A 14883-nucleotide genomic window follows, 5' to 3' on the forward strand; every position below is an offset into this window, starting at 1 on the left:
CCCTTACCTTACACAATTCAATATCCTTCTCCTTAGTGAATACCGAAGAAAAGAAATTGTTCAAAATCTCTCCCATCTCTTTTGGCTCCACACACAGCTGTCCACTCTGATTCTCTAAGGGACCAATTTTATCCCTCACTATCCTTTTGCTATTAATATAAATGTAGAAACCCCTTGGATTTATTTTCACCTTACTTGCCGAAGCAACCTCATATCTTCTTTTAGCTTTTCTAATTTCTTTCTTAAGATTCTTTTTACATTCTTTATATTCCTCGAGCACCTCAGTTACTCTATGCTGCCTATATTTATTGTAGATCTCTCTCTTTTTCCGAACCAGGTTTTCCAATATCACTTGAAAACCATGGCTCTCTCAAACTTTTAACCTTTCCTTTCAACCTACCAGGAACATAAAATTCTGTACCCTCAAAATTTCACCTTTAAGTGATCTCCATTTCTCTATTACATTCTTCCCATAAAACAAATTGTCCCAATCCACTCCTTCTAAATCCATTTACATCTCCTCAAAGGTAGCCTTTCTCCAATCAAAAATCTGAACCCTGGGTCCAGTCCTATCCTTTGCCATAATTATATTGAAACTAATGGCATTGTGATCACTGGAGCCGAAGTGCTCCCTAACACATACCTCCATCACTTGACCTATTTCATTCCCTATCAGGAGATCCAACACTGCCCCTTCTCTAGTTGGTACCTCTATGTATTGCTGCAAAAACTATCCTGCACACAGTTTACAAACTCCAAACCATCCATCCCTTTTACAGTATGGGCTTCCCAGTCTATGTGTGGAAAATTAAAATCTCCCACAATCACAACCTTGTGCTTACTACAAATATCTGCTATCTCCCTACAAATTTGCTCCTACAATTCTCGCTCCCCATTAGGTGGCCTATAATACACCCCTATAAGTGTTAATACACCTTTCCCATTCCTCAATTCCATCCAAATTGCCTCCCTAGACGAGCCCTCTAATCTATCCTGCCAGAGCACCGCTGTAATATTTTCTCTGACAAGCAATGCAACACCCCCCCTCCACCCCTCCGATTCTATCACACCTGAAGCAACGAAATCCAGGAATATTTAGTTGCCAATCACACCCCTCCTGCAATCATGTTTCACTAATAGCTAAAACATCATATTTCCAGGTATCAATCCATGCTCTACACTCATCCACCTTTCTTACAATGCTCTTACATTAAAATAGATGCATTTAAGAAACTCTCCACCTTTTACTCTCTGTTTATCTCTAACAGTGGAAACAACTTTATTATCTTTTTCTTCCTTCTCCCCTACATCTTTGGTCTGAGTGCTCCCCTTCTCTGTCACCTGCCTATCCTCCCTCACACGCTGTCTACAAGCTTTCTCTGTTTGTGAATTAACCTACTCTCTCCTAGTCTCTTCAATTTGATTCCCACCCCCCCAACCATTCTAGTTTAAAGTCTCCCCAGTAGCCTTCGCAGATCTCCCCGCCAGGATATTGGTCCCCCTAGGATTAATGTGCAACCCATCCTTTTTGTATAGGCTACACCTGCCCCAAAAGAGGTCCCAATGATCCAGAAACTTGAATCCTTGCCCCCTGCTCCAATCCCCAGCACCATTTATCCTCACCTCATTCTATTCCTACTCTCGCTGTTGCGTGGCACAGGCAGTAATCCCGAGATGACTGCCTTTGTGGTCCTTCTTCTCAACTCCCTTCCTAACTCCCTATATTCTCCTTTCAGGACCTCTTCGCTTTTCCTACCTATGTGTGGTGAACTACATGTACCTGTCTGGACACGCCCCCCCCCCCCCCTCGCTGACTGCTCCTGTGGCTCCTCCCACAGACCCTGGTGTAAAGGCGATTGAGGCCTGAGCCCTGCCCTCAGTCTCCAGGATGTAGCATAGTGGTCAATTACTGCTTGTTCTTTCTTCCAGTCAATAAAAGCCGATATCTCGTCTCCCGTCTCAGAGAGTTATTGATGGTGCATCACTATGTCATTGGTACCTATACATACCACGACCTCTGGCTCCTCACCATCCGGGTCTCCTGATTGCATCCACAGAATCGCTTATCTGACCCCCTAACTATCAAGTCTCCTATTATTACTGCCTTTCTCTTCCCTTCCCTACCCCTCTGAGCTACAGGGCTGGACTCTGTGCTGGAGGCACAGTCACTGTTGCTTGCCCCAGGTAGGTTGTTCCCCCAACAGTACCCAAACAGGAGTGCTTATTGTCAAGGGGTACAGCCACTGGGGTACTCTCTAGTACCTGACTCTTCCCCTTCCCCCTCCTAACCATGACCCACTTGTCTGCCTCCCGTGGCCCTGGTGCGACCACCTGCCTGTAACTCCTCTCTATCAACTGCTAACTTTCCCTGACCAGACGAAGGTCATCAAGCTGCAGCTCCAGGTCCCTAACACGGTCTCTTAGGAACTGCAGCTCGGCACACTCAGCACAGATATGGACGTCCGGGAGGCTAGGAGACTCCAGGACCTCCCACATCCGACACCGAGAACAACAAGCTGCCCTCACACTCATACTTCCCCTTTCCTCAAATAACATGAAAAATTGAAAACTAAACCTACTTTGCCTTGCCTGTTTCTCCTTTGTTCGTTGAGCCCAAGCCCTTAAGCTTTCACTCTACTCCCGGCTCACTCCGCTGCCCGCTGTATAAGGCTGTGTTCCTTTTAAATCTTCCATGCTTCACTGCCTGACATCACACGCCTGCGCAGTCCCACCTCTTTTAACTCTGATGAGAATAATAAAAAATTAAAATGGCTCCCGCCACACTTCCGCTCCAATTCTCAGCTTTCCTTCTCCAAATTCTAGGAGACATAGGAGCAGAATTAGGCGTTCTCTCCATGTTCTCTGATGCCATGTCCAATCAAGAACACCCAACGATCTGGCCTCCACAGCTGCATGTGTCAACAAATTCCACACCCTTTGGCTAAAGAAATTTCTCCACATCTCTGTTTTGAAAGGGCGCCCCCTAACCTAAGGCTATGCCCTCTTGTCCTAGTCACTCCCACCATGGGAAACACCTTTTCCACATCTACTGTCTAGGCCAGGGGTCGGCAACGTTTACCACTGAAAGAGCCAATATGGACCCATTTCCCACAGAAAAGAAAACACTGGGAGCCACAAAATGAAATAACACTGCATACAACGGGTTTTTTTTTTGCCTTTATGCTATGTATAAACAAACTATAATGTGTTGCATTTATGAAATTGATGAACTCCTGCAGAGAAAACGAAATTACATTTCTGCATGCAACAAAAACATTTTGAACTCCGAAAAAAAAGACGTTGGGTTGAAGGTTACTCCATAGTTAGCCTACCTTGGATCGAAGAATTAAAAGAATGCGCGCACTGGCGGGTGTCAGGCATTGGCAGTGGTGATGTATATTAATAGCGATAAAAAAACACGTTGTAGCGGTGTGCTACACGCAGCGCTAAAATAAAGACTGCAGTCAAAGGTAACTTTATTCGAACTAAACAGCCTTGCTTTAAAGCCTCCCTCAACCCACCCCCCGTGGGCGTGGATGCTCCAAAAGACACGCACTCACAAACCCCCGTAGGCTATCTCCCTTAGCCGGAACGGTGGCTAATTGTGAGCCGGTTCGGATGTGCCAGGAAACGGTGTCTCCGCAAAGTTTTCAGATTGTACAAGATCACCATAATCTTCAAATTTCGAATTACATTTCAAAAGCTAACAAACCACGGGGAGCCGCATCACAGAGATCAAAGAGCCGCATGTGGCTCTGGAGCCGCAGGTTGCCGACCTCTGGTCTAGGCCTTTCAACATTTGAAAGGTTTCAATGAGATCTCCCCTCTTTCTTCTGAATTCCAGTGAGTACAGACCCAGAACCATCGAACGTTCCTTGTATGATAACCCTTTCATTCCTGGAATCATCCTTGTGAACCTCCTCTGGACCCTCTCCAATGCCAGGACATCTTTTCTCAGATGAGGGGCCCAAAACTGTTCACAATACACGAGATGAAGTCTCAGTAGTGCCTTACAAAGCTCTTGTATTCGAGACCTCTTGAAGTGAATGCTAACATGACATTTGCCTTCCTCAGCACCAACTCAACCTGTGAGTTAACCTTCAGGGTGTTCGACACAAGAACTCCCAAGTCCCTTTACATCTCAGATTCCCGGTTCTTTACCCTGTTTAGAAATTAGTCTGTACATTTATTTCTACTACCAAAGTGCATGACCATGCATGTTCCATCATTGTATTTCATTTGCCACTTCCTTGCCCGTTCTCCTAATCTGCCTAAGTCCTTCTGCATCCTACCTGTTTCCTCAACATTACCTGCCCGTCCACCAATCTTTGTATCACCTGTAAACTTGGCAACAAAGTCATCTATTCCATCATTTATATGCAGCATAAAAAGAGTTCTAACTCCAATTCCCGCAGTATACTACTAGTCAGTATATTCACAGCCAACCAGAAAAGGATCCTTTTATTCCCACTCACTGCCTCCTACTAATCAGCCGATGCTTTAGCCATGTTAGTAACTTTCCTGTAATACCATGGGCTTTTGACTTGGTAAGCACATATATAATTACATAAAAATTATAGGCAAGCATAGGGAAGTTAAACTATAAGAAAAATACAAGAATCAGCTTTATTCACCACGTTTTAGGAATTTGCTATGATGTGTTGGTCAGGGCATAATAAGCAACAAAAATCCCAATGATCAACAATTAAAATAACAAAGAATAATATAAAATATAAAGTTAGAGTTTAAAGTATGAATATGGAATAAACTGTGCTTAAATAATAAATACCAATTTGTATTTACAATATAATCAGTATTATAAAAAGTGGTTTAAAGTGTTTACAATGCACTTCAATGACTGAAGTTATAGATAGAGGGAGGTGAAGGGGACTAACTAGAATGGTTGATCAGATTAACTTCCTTTGAGAAGAGACTTTTAAGATGGAATGAAGCTTTTGTTTTAATTGCCCTACAGTGTTTTCCAGAAGGGAGATTCTGAAAAAAATCAGTTTGCAGGGTGGGAGGTGCCTGCAATGAAGGGGACACCCTAATCCAATGAATTTCCTTTTGTTACAAAAGTCAAGAAAACCTAATCATGCTGAATTATCCTGGCTGGCATGACAGATTAGCTTCCCATTTGCCTCATAGGCTTTTGGCTTCTTCTCCATTTCCTCCCCAGAACCTAACTTCATCTCAGCCTATGACATTGGTCTCTTCATCTACTTCTTCTTCCGGGAGAATGCCGTGGAGCACGACTGTGGCAAAACCGTCTACTCTCGGGTTGGACGTGTGTGCAAGAGTGACATTGGTGGCCATTTTTTGCTGGAGGACACATGGACAACCTTCATGAAGGCCCGGTTGAACTGCTCCCGCTCGGGGGAGGTCCCCTTCTACTACAATGAGCTGCAGAGCACATTTTACCTTCCTGAGCAGGACCTCATCTATGGCATCTTCACCACCAATGTGTAAGTTTTCATTGACCATGTTGTACATCAGTATCCTGTCTCAAAGGGGTCCTGGGAATCATGACCAAAGGTGATACACAGGCTGGGTGGAGTTGTGATGTTTGAATTAATCGCCTTATTGTTTGAAAGAAAAAGAATTTAATTTCTGTAATGATGTAGAAGAGTAGAAGTAGACCACATGGCCCCTCTTGTCCACCCCACCATCCAATATGATCATGGCTGATCTGCCCCAGGCTCATCTACCCAAGTTAGTAGTAGATAGAGCGTATTCTCTCTGGAGGTTGGTAACCAGTGGTGTTACACAGGGATCTGTTCTGGGAACACAGCTTTTTGTGATTTTTATAAATGAGGAAGTGGAATGGTGGTTTAATAAGTTTGCAGATGACACAAAGGTTGTGGATAGTTTAGAAGATTGTTATAGGACATGGATAGGATGTCGAGCTGGGCTAAGAAGTGGCAGATGAAGTTCAATCATGAAGTTTGTAGGTCGAAGGCAGAATGCAGGTTTACTGGTGGGAATCTTATCAGTGCGAATTAACAAAGGGATCTTGCAGACAACGTCCGTAGACCCTAAAAGTTGTCATGCAAATTGACAGATGATAAGGAAGTTGTATGGTGTGCTGGCCTTCATTAGTTGGGTACTGATTTTGAGAGCCACAAGGTAATATTGCATATCTATAGAATTTGTGTTCAATTTTGGTCGCTTCTTTATAGGAAGGATGTGGAAGTCTCAGAGAGGGTGAAGTGGAGATTTACCAGGATAGGGTCTGGATTGGAGAGCTTCTCTTATGAGGATAGGTTCAGCAACATAGCCTTTTTTCTTTGGAGAAAAGAAGGATGAGAATTGACTTAATGGAGGAGTACAAGATGATAAGAGGCATAGATAGAGTGGGCAGCCAGAAACTTCTTCACAGGCAGAAATGTCTCATACGAAGGGGCTTACTTCAAGGTGATTGGAAGAAAGTAGAGGGGGATGTCAGAGGCAGGTGATGGAATGATGAAGCAGGCTTGATGGACCAAATGGCCTAATTATGGTCATACAGTCTTAAGTGCCAGAATACAAGTAGCATGAATCACTTTACAGCTGCATCCCGCCCACCTTCCCCGTGCCAAAAATTCTCACCACATCAAGAAAGAGCTTGTCTGTGTGTCATGGTGCATGAATCTCTTTGACTTTGAAAGCCAGCGAAAGACTGCAAATGCTTTCTGTTTTCCCCAACTAATCTGCTGCGAGTGGAGATGGAGGGATTACATGCACTTGAAAGGAAGCCAGCAGCTGCCTTGGCAGTCATCTCTGATGCCTTTTACTTGCAGCTCCAGTGTTTTACAAGGAACTGCTGTCGCCTTTCTCTCTAAATGCGCTGAACATAATGTAAGTGCTCACAGTCCGTGTGATGAAAATACTTCACTAGCCACAGTGGGACAGCGACCAATTTGACATCAACAACCTAGTGTATTCTGCTGCTCAGTGGTAGAAGGAGTGAAGCATGTTAAGATTATGAAATAAACTGTTAGAGGAACTCTGCAGGTCAGGCAGCATCTGTGGAGGGAAATGGGCACTCATCATTTCTGGTTGAGATCCTTCAATCTTAGTGATTAGCGTTACTCTATTACAGCACCAGCAAAATGGATTCAATACCCACTGCTGTCTGTAAGGAGTCTGTGCATTCTGCCCGTCACCGCCTGGGTTTTATCCAGTTTTCTCCCACATTCCAAAAAGCTTGGTTAATTGATCACATGAGTATAATCGATCTAGCTTAGGTTCAATGAGCCATCTCCGTTACCATCTTCTATCTCCAAATAAAATAAATCTGGACTGAAAGATGGTGGAGAGACAGCTAGAATAGGGGAATTGAGAGGAAGGGCCGAGCAGGGGCTGGAAGGTGATAGGTGGATCCAGGCGAAGAGGGGTAATTGGCAGATAGAGGGGGTATCAGTAAAAGCAGCAACAGAGGAAGTGGGAAATGACAACAACAAAGGGCTGAAGATGATGGAATCTAACAGGAAAGGAAGGTGGACTATCCCTATAACCATTTCTAGATCTCTAACCGTCCAAGATCTCTGAATGCCAAATCTGGCCCTTGATCATTTCCTACATTGCTCGTGCCCACAATGCTGAACTCCTAAGGTCTGGAATTCCCTCCTTAACATTCGCATTTAGATTTTCCTTCAATTCCCTCTCTTGGTGTGTATTTTTTAATATCAGCTTATTCCTCTTTTTCAATCTGAAAATTGTCTTTTCCAGATAATGATTGTACAATACTCCTGGGCTCTTTAATTATATTAAAAGTAGATTAAGTCATGTAGATGCAGTTCTCTGTTCTTTCCATTCCAGTCTAGGGCAACAAGAGGAGGTTCTGTGATATACTGGTTAGCATATCATCATTACAAGTCATCGACCTAGATTCCATTATACCACTGTCTGTAAGGAGTTTGTACATCCTCCCGTGACTGCGTGGGTTTCCTCCGGGTGCTCTTGTTTCCTCCCACATTCCAAAGATGTATTGTAGAGATATAGTGTTGAACATGCCTTTTGAGCCACACTGCCCAGTAACCCTTGATTTTCCCCAATCGAATCACAGGACAATTTACAATGACCAATTGACCTACTAACTAGTATGTCTTTGGAATATGGGAGGAAACCCACATGCTCACAGGAAAGGCATACAAACTTCCTACAGGCAGCATCAGAATTGAGCTCCAAAGTCCAACCCCTCAAGCTATAGCAACGTCACATTAACCACTATGCTACCATAGTTTAGTTGGTTAATTGGTCACTGGGGTGTAATTTGGTGGCAAGGACCTGTTACTGTATCTCAAAATAAAAAATAAAAAATAGTTTGAGCTTCTGTTTATGTGGGAATGAGACCCCAATGTTCGTTAGTGTTCTTGGTCCATGAACCAGGTAAATTGTAACAAATTCTGCTTATGATGCCAATCGTAGTGATTCTCTCCCAATGTTTCTGTGATGAATATGATCTGAGCTAAGTCCCTGGGGTAACTGTAGATTCTCAACATCCTGAATGCTGACAGATCTTGGTGAGGTAATTGAAGGTGCTACATGAATGTAACTTTTAGTTTTTGAGGTGACAACAATAATAATAACTTGGTAATTTTGAAATAGCAGGCTTAGTCAGTTATGTGACGGGCTCCTTTAACAATGTTTTCTTTTATCTTACATACAGCTCATGGTTTGGACACATGAACCAATTCTGAAACTGTTAAGCTGACTTTTAATCAGCTAAATAATGTGATAGGGAATGCGGGTGGGTTTGGTTGAGACAAGGCCTGTGTGAAGTTGTACTTCCTTGTGTGAGCCGTGTTGAAACAGGTAGATGTAAGGATGGAGGGGAGATCTTTGAAGAAGGTATTTGTCATGCTTGCTTTCTTCAGTCAGGGCACTGAGTACAGGAATTGGGATGTCTTATTACATTTGATAATAAGGTACAAAACTATGAAGGTAAGGTAAATGCAAGCAGGCGTTTTCACTGAGTTTGGGTAGATTAGAACTAGAGGTTATCGTTTAAGGGTGAGAAGTAAAATACTTATCTGGGAGGGGATATTGCTGATGTTCCTGAGGGTTAGTGTGAATGTGGAACAAGCTGCCAGTGGAAGCGGTGGGTGCCGGTGTGATTGCAACCCTTAAAAGAAGTCTTAAATGTTTTCAGGGAAGTTTTAAGAGGCCCAGTCCATCATGCATAAAGCCCTCCCAACCAGAGAGCACATTGACACAAAGTGTTGTCATAGGAAACCAGCATCCATCATCAGGGACCCATACCACCCAGGCCATGCTCTCTTCTCACTTCTGCCATCAGGAAGAAGATACACACCTCAGGACTCACACCACCACCAGGTTCAGGAACAGTTACTACCCCTCAGCCATCAGGCTCTTGTACTGAAGGGGATAATTTTGTTCAACTTCACTTTCCCCTTCATTGAAATGTTCCCACAACTTGACTCACTTTCAAAGACTTTTCATTTTATGTTCTCAATAATATTTATTTATTTATCTATCTATCTATCTATCATTATTTATTTCTTTATGTATTTGCACAGTTTGTTGTCTTTTTCACATTGGTTGAACACCCAAGTTGGTGTGGTCTTTCAGTGATTCTGTCATGGTTATTATTCTATAATGGATTTATTCAGTATGCTTGCAAGAAAATGAATCTTAGAGCTGTATATGATATATATATATATGTACATTGTCAATAAACTTACTTTGAACCTTTTTTTAACTTGGACAGGTACCTGGATAGAAGGGGTATGAAGGAATATGTTCCAGGTGTGGATCAATAAGACTAGGCAGAGGAACAGTTTGGCATGGATTATATCAGCCAAAATGGCTGTTTCTATGCTCTATGACTTTAATTGTACAAGATGTTGGCGCATGTCTGCTGTTCTGCTTGACAAGCTATAGGAAGGATATCATTAAATTGGCCAGAAAAGGTTTCTTGAGGAAGTTACCAGGACTGAGAGCTTGAGTTATAAGGAGAGGCTAGGTAGGCTGGGACCTTTTTCCTTGCAGAGTGGTTGGCAGAGCTGCGACCCATACAGGTATGAGGGCATTGAGGGTCTGTCTTTTCCCAGTATAGGATGTCTAAAACTAGAGGGTATACATTTGAGGTGAGAGGGGAAAGTTGTTAAAGGAATGTGAAGAGAAGGTTTTTCACATCTGGAATAGTGGATAAATGGAATGAACTGCTTGAGGAAGCGGTAGTGGCATGTATGGTTGCAAAGTTAAAAAAATTGTAGTAAGTGGATAGAAAAAGTTTAAAAGGTTGTGGGTCAAATACAGGCAGCTGGATCTAGCCCAGATATATCTTGGAGAGCATGGATGAATTAGGCTGGAGGGCCTTTTTACATGCTGTATAACATAATAACTCTATTGCCTATCACTCGGTAGTCTGTTCTAAATAAAACAGTGGCCACGTACCTTGCATTTAGGAAATGGCTGATTACTTTTGAAGCTTTGGTCCTTAATCCAGATGCAAATGTCACAACAGCATCAATTTTGTATATTTATTATTAACCTTTGCCCTTTGGCCTCAGAACTATAGTTCCTGAGATTGGCAGGAAGTAGGAGTTGAAGAACATAGGTCATCATGGTCAGTTTACAAACTGAAACTTAAGCTTCCTCTGATCAATCTCTACTGCCAAAAGGCAAATAAGATGGCAGATGGTTTAATTTATTTTTGGAGGATAACATTAACATTCTCTTTTGCTTCCCTTCTGTTGTCATTCCATGGTCCTTGGTTTTGTGGTTATCATCATATTGACAACTGTAGGACCTTGCTATTCAGCTTTTTCTTCATTTGAACAGTGACTGCCTTACATTGGCTGTGAAACTTGCTTGTCACTGGATGTTTGACAGACGGTATTTTCATTAACTAAGCTAGGAAATGTTCCACTGAATTCTAACATACGTCTCTCTCCTACTGACTAAGGGCCTCAGATCTGAACCATAAACAGTTTTCTTTCAACAGTTGCTGCCTGACCTGCCATTTTCCAGCACTCTGTGTTTTTGTATTAAATTTTGTATTTGTCATTTTATTTTCATGGACTTGGAAATTGAATATCTTTTCATTCAAGTCCTAGAGTTAAACATTATAAAAACAGGTACTTCGGCCCACAGAGTCTGTGACATCTATCGTGCACAGCAGTGTAGTAGCACAACGCTTTATAGTGCCAACGATTGGTGATTCTGTCTGTAAGGATTTTATATCGTGACGCTGGGGGGAGGGGTGGCATGGTCGACAGCCATTCTTGCATTTCTAATGACCAGTACTGTTTATTGTTCGTGTATTAAAATGCTTTTCTGGTATTATGGTGGGAAGTTCCAGATCACTTATTGTTGCATTTTCGGTTGGGTTATACAGTTATTCACTTGAGTATTTGTGGGTCACCCTGACTGTAACCAGGGTGTGTGATGGTCACCTCCCACCGTTTGTATGAGACTGGTTGGGTTCACTCTCTGGGTCATGGTGCCCGGTCTGTTTGTGTTTATCACAATAAGACAGTTGTTGAGTGAAAGAGCTTCCTTGTCTGACCAAATACTTGCCACATTGGTGTCAGGAGTGGGATGCAAGATTGACGAGGGTGAAGAGCTACGATGGCGAATAGAGTGCTTGAAGACCCGGGGAATAAGACAAGGGTCAGGTTGCCTCTCTGCACCCACAGACAGGGTCATGAAGACAAGACGCGGAAGGAGGACCTGGGAACCAATGGAGCAAGGGAACAGAGTGGAGCGCATCCGTAGCAACTCGCACCGGGGAACCCAAGACGCTATAGCCATGGGGGAAATGGGCACCATGGCAGATGCTGCCAGAGCAAGAGGAAGACCAAAGGACCTCGACGATTTGTGCCACAAGGCACACCCTGAAGCTCCCCAGATACGATGGTACCAGCCATTTGGAGCCTTACCTGACGCAAGCCAAACTTGCCGCATGACACAACGGGTGGAACCCACCGAGACGGCGGTGCACCTGGCTTTGACACTAGAGGGAGATGCCCTGTGGGCCCTCCTTCACCTAATGCCAGCAGAGTAGCGTGACTACAGGGCCCTCGTAGTGGCGCTGAGCGGTGTTTCAAGCAGCAGACGGTGTGGTATGGGAGAAAGTCTGGGGGCATTAGCAGTGGGTCTCCACCACTGTACTAAGCATGGGTACCCTCGTTCCATCCCGCGGCCCAGGAAGAGCTTGTCTCTACGCCTTTGTAAAGGTGCTGATGCTGGAGCGCCTGTGACAGCATGTTCGCCTGATATCACCATCATTGCTGGACGAGGCGGAGAGGGCGGAAGCAAGTTTAGCCCCTCAATGTGTTCCAGCATCGTCCCACATGCCCCTGACACATCCACACAGCTCCCTCAGCAGGACAGCAGGTCCAGGCCTAGGGTGCAGGACTCTCTGATATCGGCGAGCCACACGTCGTGCTCCACTGTGATGCGCAGCCTCTTCCCTCGCATCGCTGCACAATCACGGTGACTGTTGCCAGTTGGACCGCCGTCGTTGTTCACCCAGGTGGGGATGGCTGGTCTGTGTTGGGGAGAACACCGGGATGGATGATGGTAGTGGTTGACCCCATGTCCACCATCGCCCAGCATCGAATTCCCTCCACTACGTGGTCCGCGTATAAGCCTCGCTCTTCACCCAACCGGCAGCTCCAGGAAGCGGTCCCACCGGGAGTAGCAACCACCACAGGTTTCACCGCGGCCCATGGCAGTGCAGCACACCCGGCAGCGGCCCAACACAACAGCACTGGACCAGGAGCAAGTGACGGTGACGGTGCTTCAGGTGGCAACCAGTGACGACCTCCCCATCACAGAGCAGCAGCTGCCGCAGTGGCTTGGGTGAGGCAATGGCTGAGTGTGGGACAACGGCCAGAGTGGGCAGACGTCAGAGACCAAAGCCCTGTACTCGCAGTGGGGAACGCTGGAGGTCCACAACAGGTTGCTGTCCGGTGGTGACAGACTCTTGTGGCTGGTCCCCCGCGGACTCTGCGCCATGGTGCTGCGGTCCGTACTCGGGCTGGTGGGGGGCCAACCATCTCAGAGTTGCAAAGACGTTGGGCAGGCTGCATGAATGCTTTTACTGGCCTGGGTACAGGCAGGATGTGGAGCTTTTCGTGCATGGCTGCGACACCTGCAAGTCCCAGAAGGGGCCCGGCTGCCTGTATGGGGTGCTAATGCAGCAGTACATGGTGGTGGCCCCAGTATGGGTCTATTGCCCCTCCCGGACAAAGGGACTATTCCCCAGGTTTGGAAGCCACTGGAAAGGGCCGGGAGAGGTGCTCAACCACATTTCCGATGTGGTATATCGGGTGCAGTTGCCTGAGCGGCAGAAGGCAGTCGTGCTCCACCAGGACTGGCTGGCACTATGTCAGTCCCTGGCCGCTACTGACCCTGCGAGGCTGAAGGAAGGAAGTGACACTCTGGGTGCCCTTCCCCTTGCCTCACACAACAGATGACACTGTTGACACCCACCGGGACTCTTGGACTTTGTTATAGACTCTGGGTTTGCTAGGGACGGCTGACCCCTCAGGTAGGGACAGTGTAGTCGACAGCCCGTCCCTGCATTTCTAATGACCAGTACTGTTTATTGCTCTTGTGTTAAAAAATCTTTTAAGGGGATTATGGTGAGAATTTTCAGTTCATTTCTTGTTACATTTTAGCTTGGGTTATACAGTTATTTGCTTGTGTATTTGTGGGTCACCCTAACTATAACCAAGGTGTGTGATGGTCACCTCCCCTGTCAGTTTGAGACTGGTTGGGTTCACTCTCTGGGTCATGGTGCCCGGCCTGTTTTGTGTCTATCACAATAAAATGGTTGTTGAGTTAACAAGCTTCCTTGTCTGTCATTATGCTTCCACAGTATGTTCCTCCTGTGACCCTGAGGATTTCCTCTGGGTGCTCCAGTATCCTCTCACATTCCAAAGACATATGGCTAGGGTTAGGGTTACTTAGTTGTGGGCATGCAGTGTTGGTGCAGGAAGCATGACTAAACTAGCGGACCACCCCATCACTATCCTCCTCTGTGCTGGCCATTGATGCAAAGAATGTGTTTTACTGTATGATTCGATGTTTTGATGTACATGTGTACAAATAAAGTTATTTAGAGCAACACACAGAAAAGGCTGGAGGATCTCAGCAGGTCAGGCAGCATCTATGGAAATGAATAAACAGTCAGCATTTCAGGCTGTGACCCTTCTTCAAGACTGGAAAGGAAGAGGAAAGACGCCTGAATAAAAAGGTGGGGAAGAGGAAGGAGGACTAGCTAGAAGATGATAGGAAAAGCCAAGTGGGTGGGAAAGGTAAAGGGCTGGAGAAGAAATAATTTGATAGGAAAATTGAGTGGACCATGGGAGAAAGGGAAGAAGGAGATGCAGCAGAGGGGAGAAGGTAGGCAGGTGGGGATCAGAGCAGGGAATAGAAGAAGAGAGAAGGGGGCGGTAAAAAATACACTGGAAAGAAAATTCTCTTCTAGATGGAATATAAGGTGTTGCTCCTCCACTTTGAGAGTGGCCTTGTTGTGGCAAAAGAGGACTGACATGTTAGGACAGGAATGGGGATAGGAATTAAGATGGTTGGCCACTGGGAAATTCCACTGGTTGGATTGGATGTGCTCGACAAAGTGGTCACTCAATTTACAACCAGTCTCACCAATGTAGAGGCCTCTCTGGGAGCCCTGGATACAAAAAAAAACACCCCAAAAGATTCTCAGCTGAAGTATTGCCTCACCTGGAGGACTGTTTGGAGATGAGGTAGGAAGTGAATGGACAGGTGTAGCATTTCTGTGGCTGGCAGGGATACATACCGGGAGGGAGGTTAGTAGGGAGGAATGGATGGACAAGGGAATCATGGAGGGGGTGATCCCTGTGGAAAGCAGGGAGTGGAAGGGAAGTAAAGATGTGTTTGATGGTA

The 14883-nt window shown here is 45.2% G+C and overlaps 1 protein-coding gene across 2 annotated transcripts in view; it reads left to right on the forward strand.

Annotated features, from left to right (window-relative positions):
* The window catches only part of sema5ba (sema domain, seven thrombospondin repeats (type 1 and type 1-like), transmembrane domain (TM) and short cytoplasmic domain, (semaphorin) 5Ba), a 531708-nt gene that overhangs the window by 353258 nt on the left and 163567 nt on the right, over nucleotides 1–14883 (forward strand). For both annotated transcript variants that reach the window (XM_059967676.1, XM_059967677.1), the window contains one exon: nucleotides 5180–5465. In XM_059967676.1, the coding sequence (XP_059823659.1) occupies nucleotides 5180–5465 (286 nt within the window). The remainder of the gene's footprint in view (nucleotides 1–5179; nucleotides 5466–14883) is intronic.

This window comes from Hypanus sabinus, chromosome 4 (genome assembly GCF_030144855.1).
Source record: "Hypanus sabinus isolate sHypSab1 chromosome 4, sHypSab1.hap1, whole genome shotgun sequence".
NCBI lineage: Eukaryota > Metazoa > Chordata > Chondrichthyes > Myliobatiformes > Dasyatidae > Hypanus > Hypanus sabinus.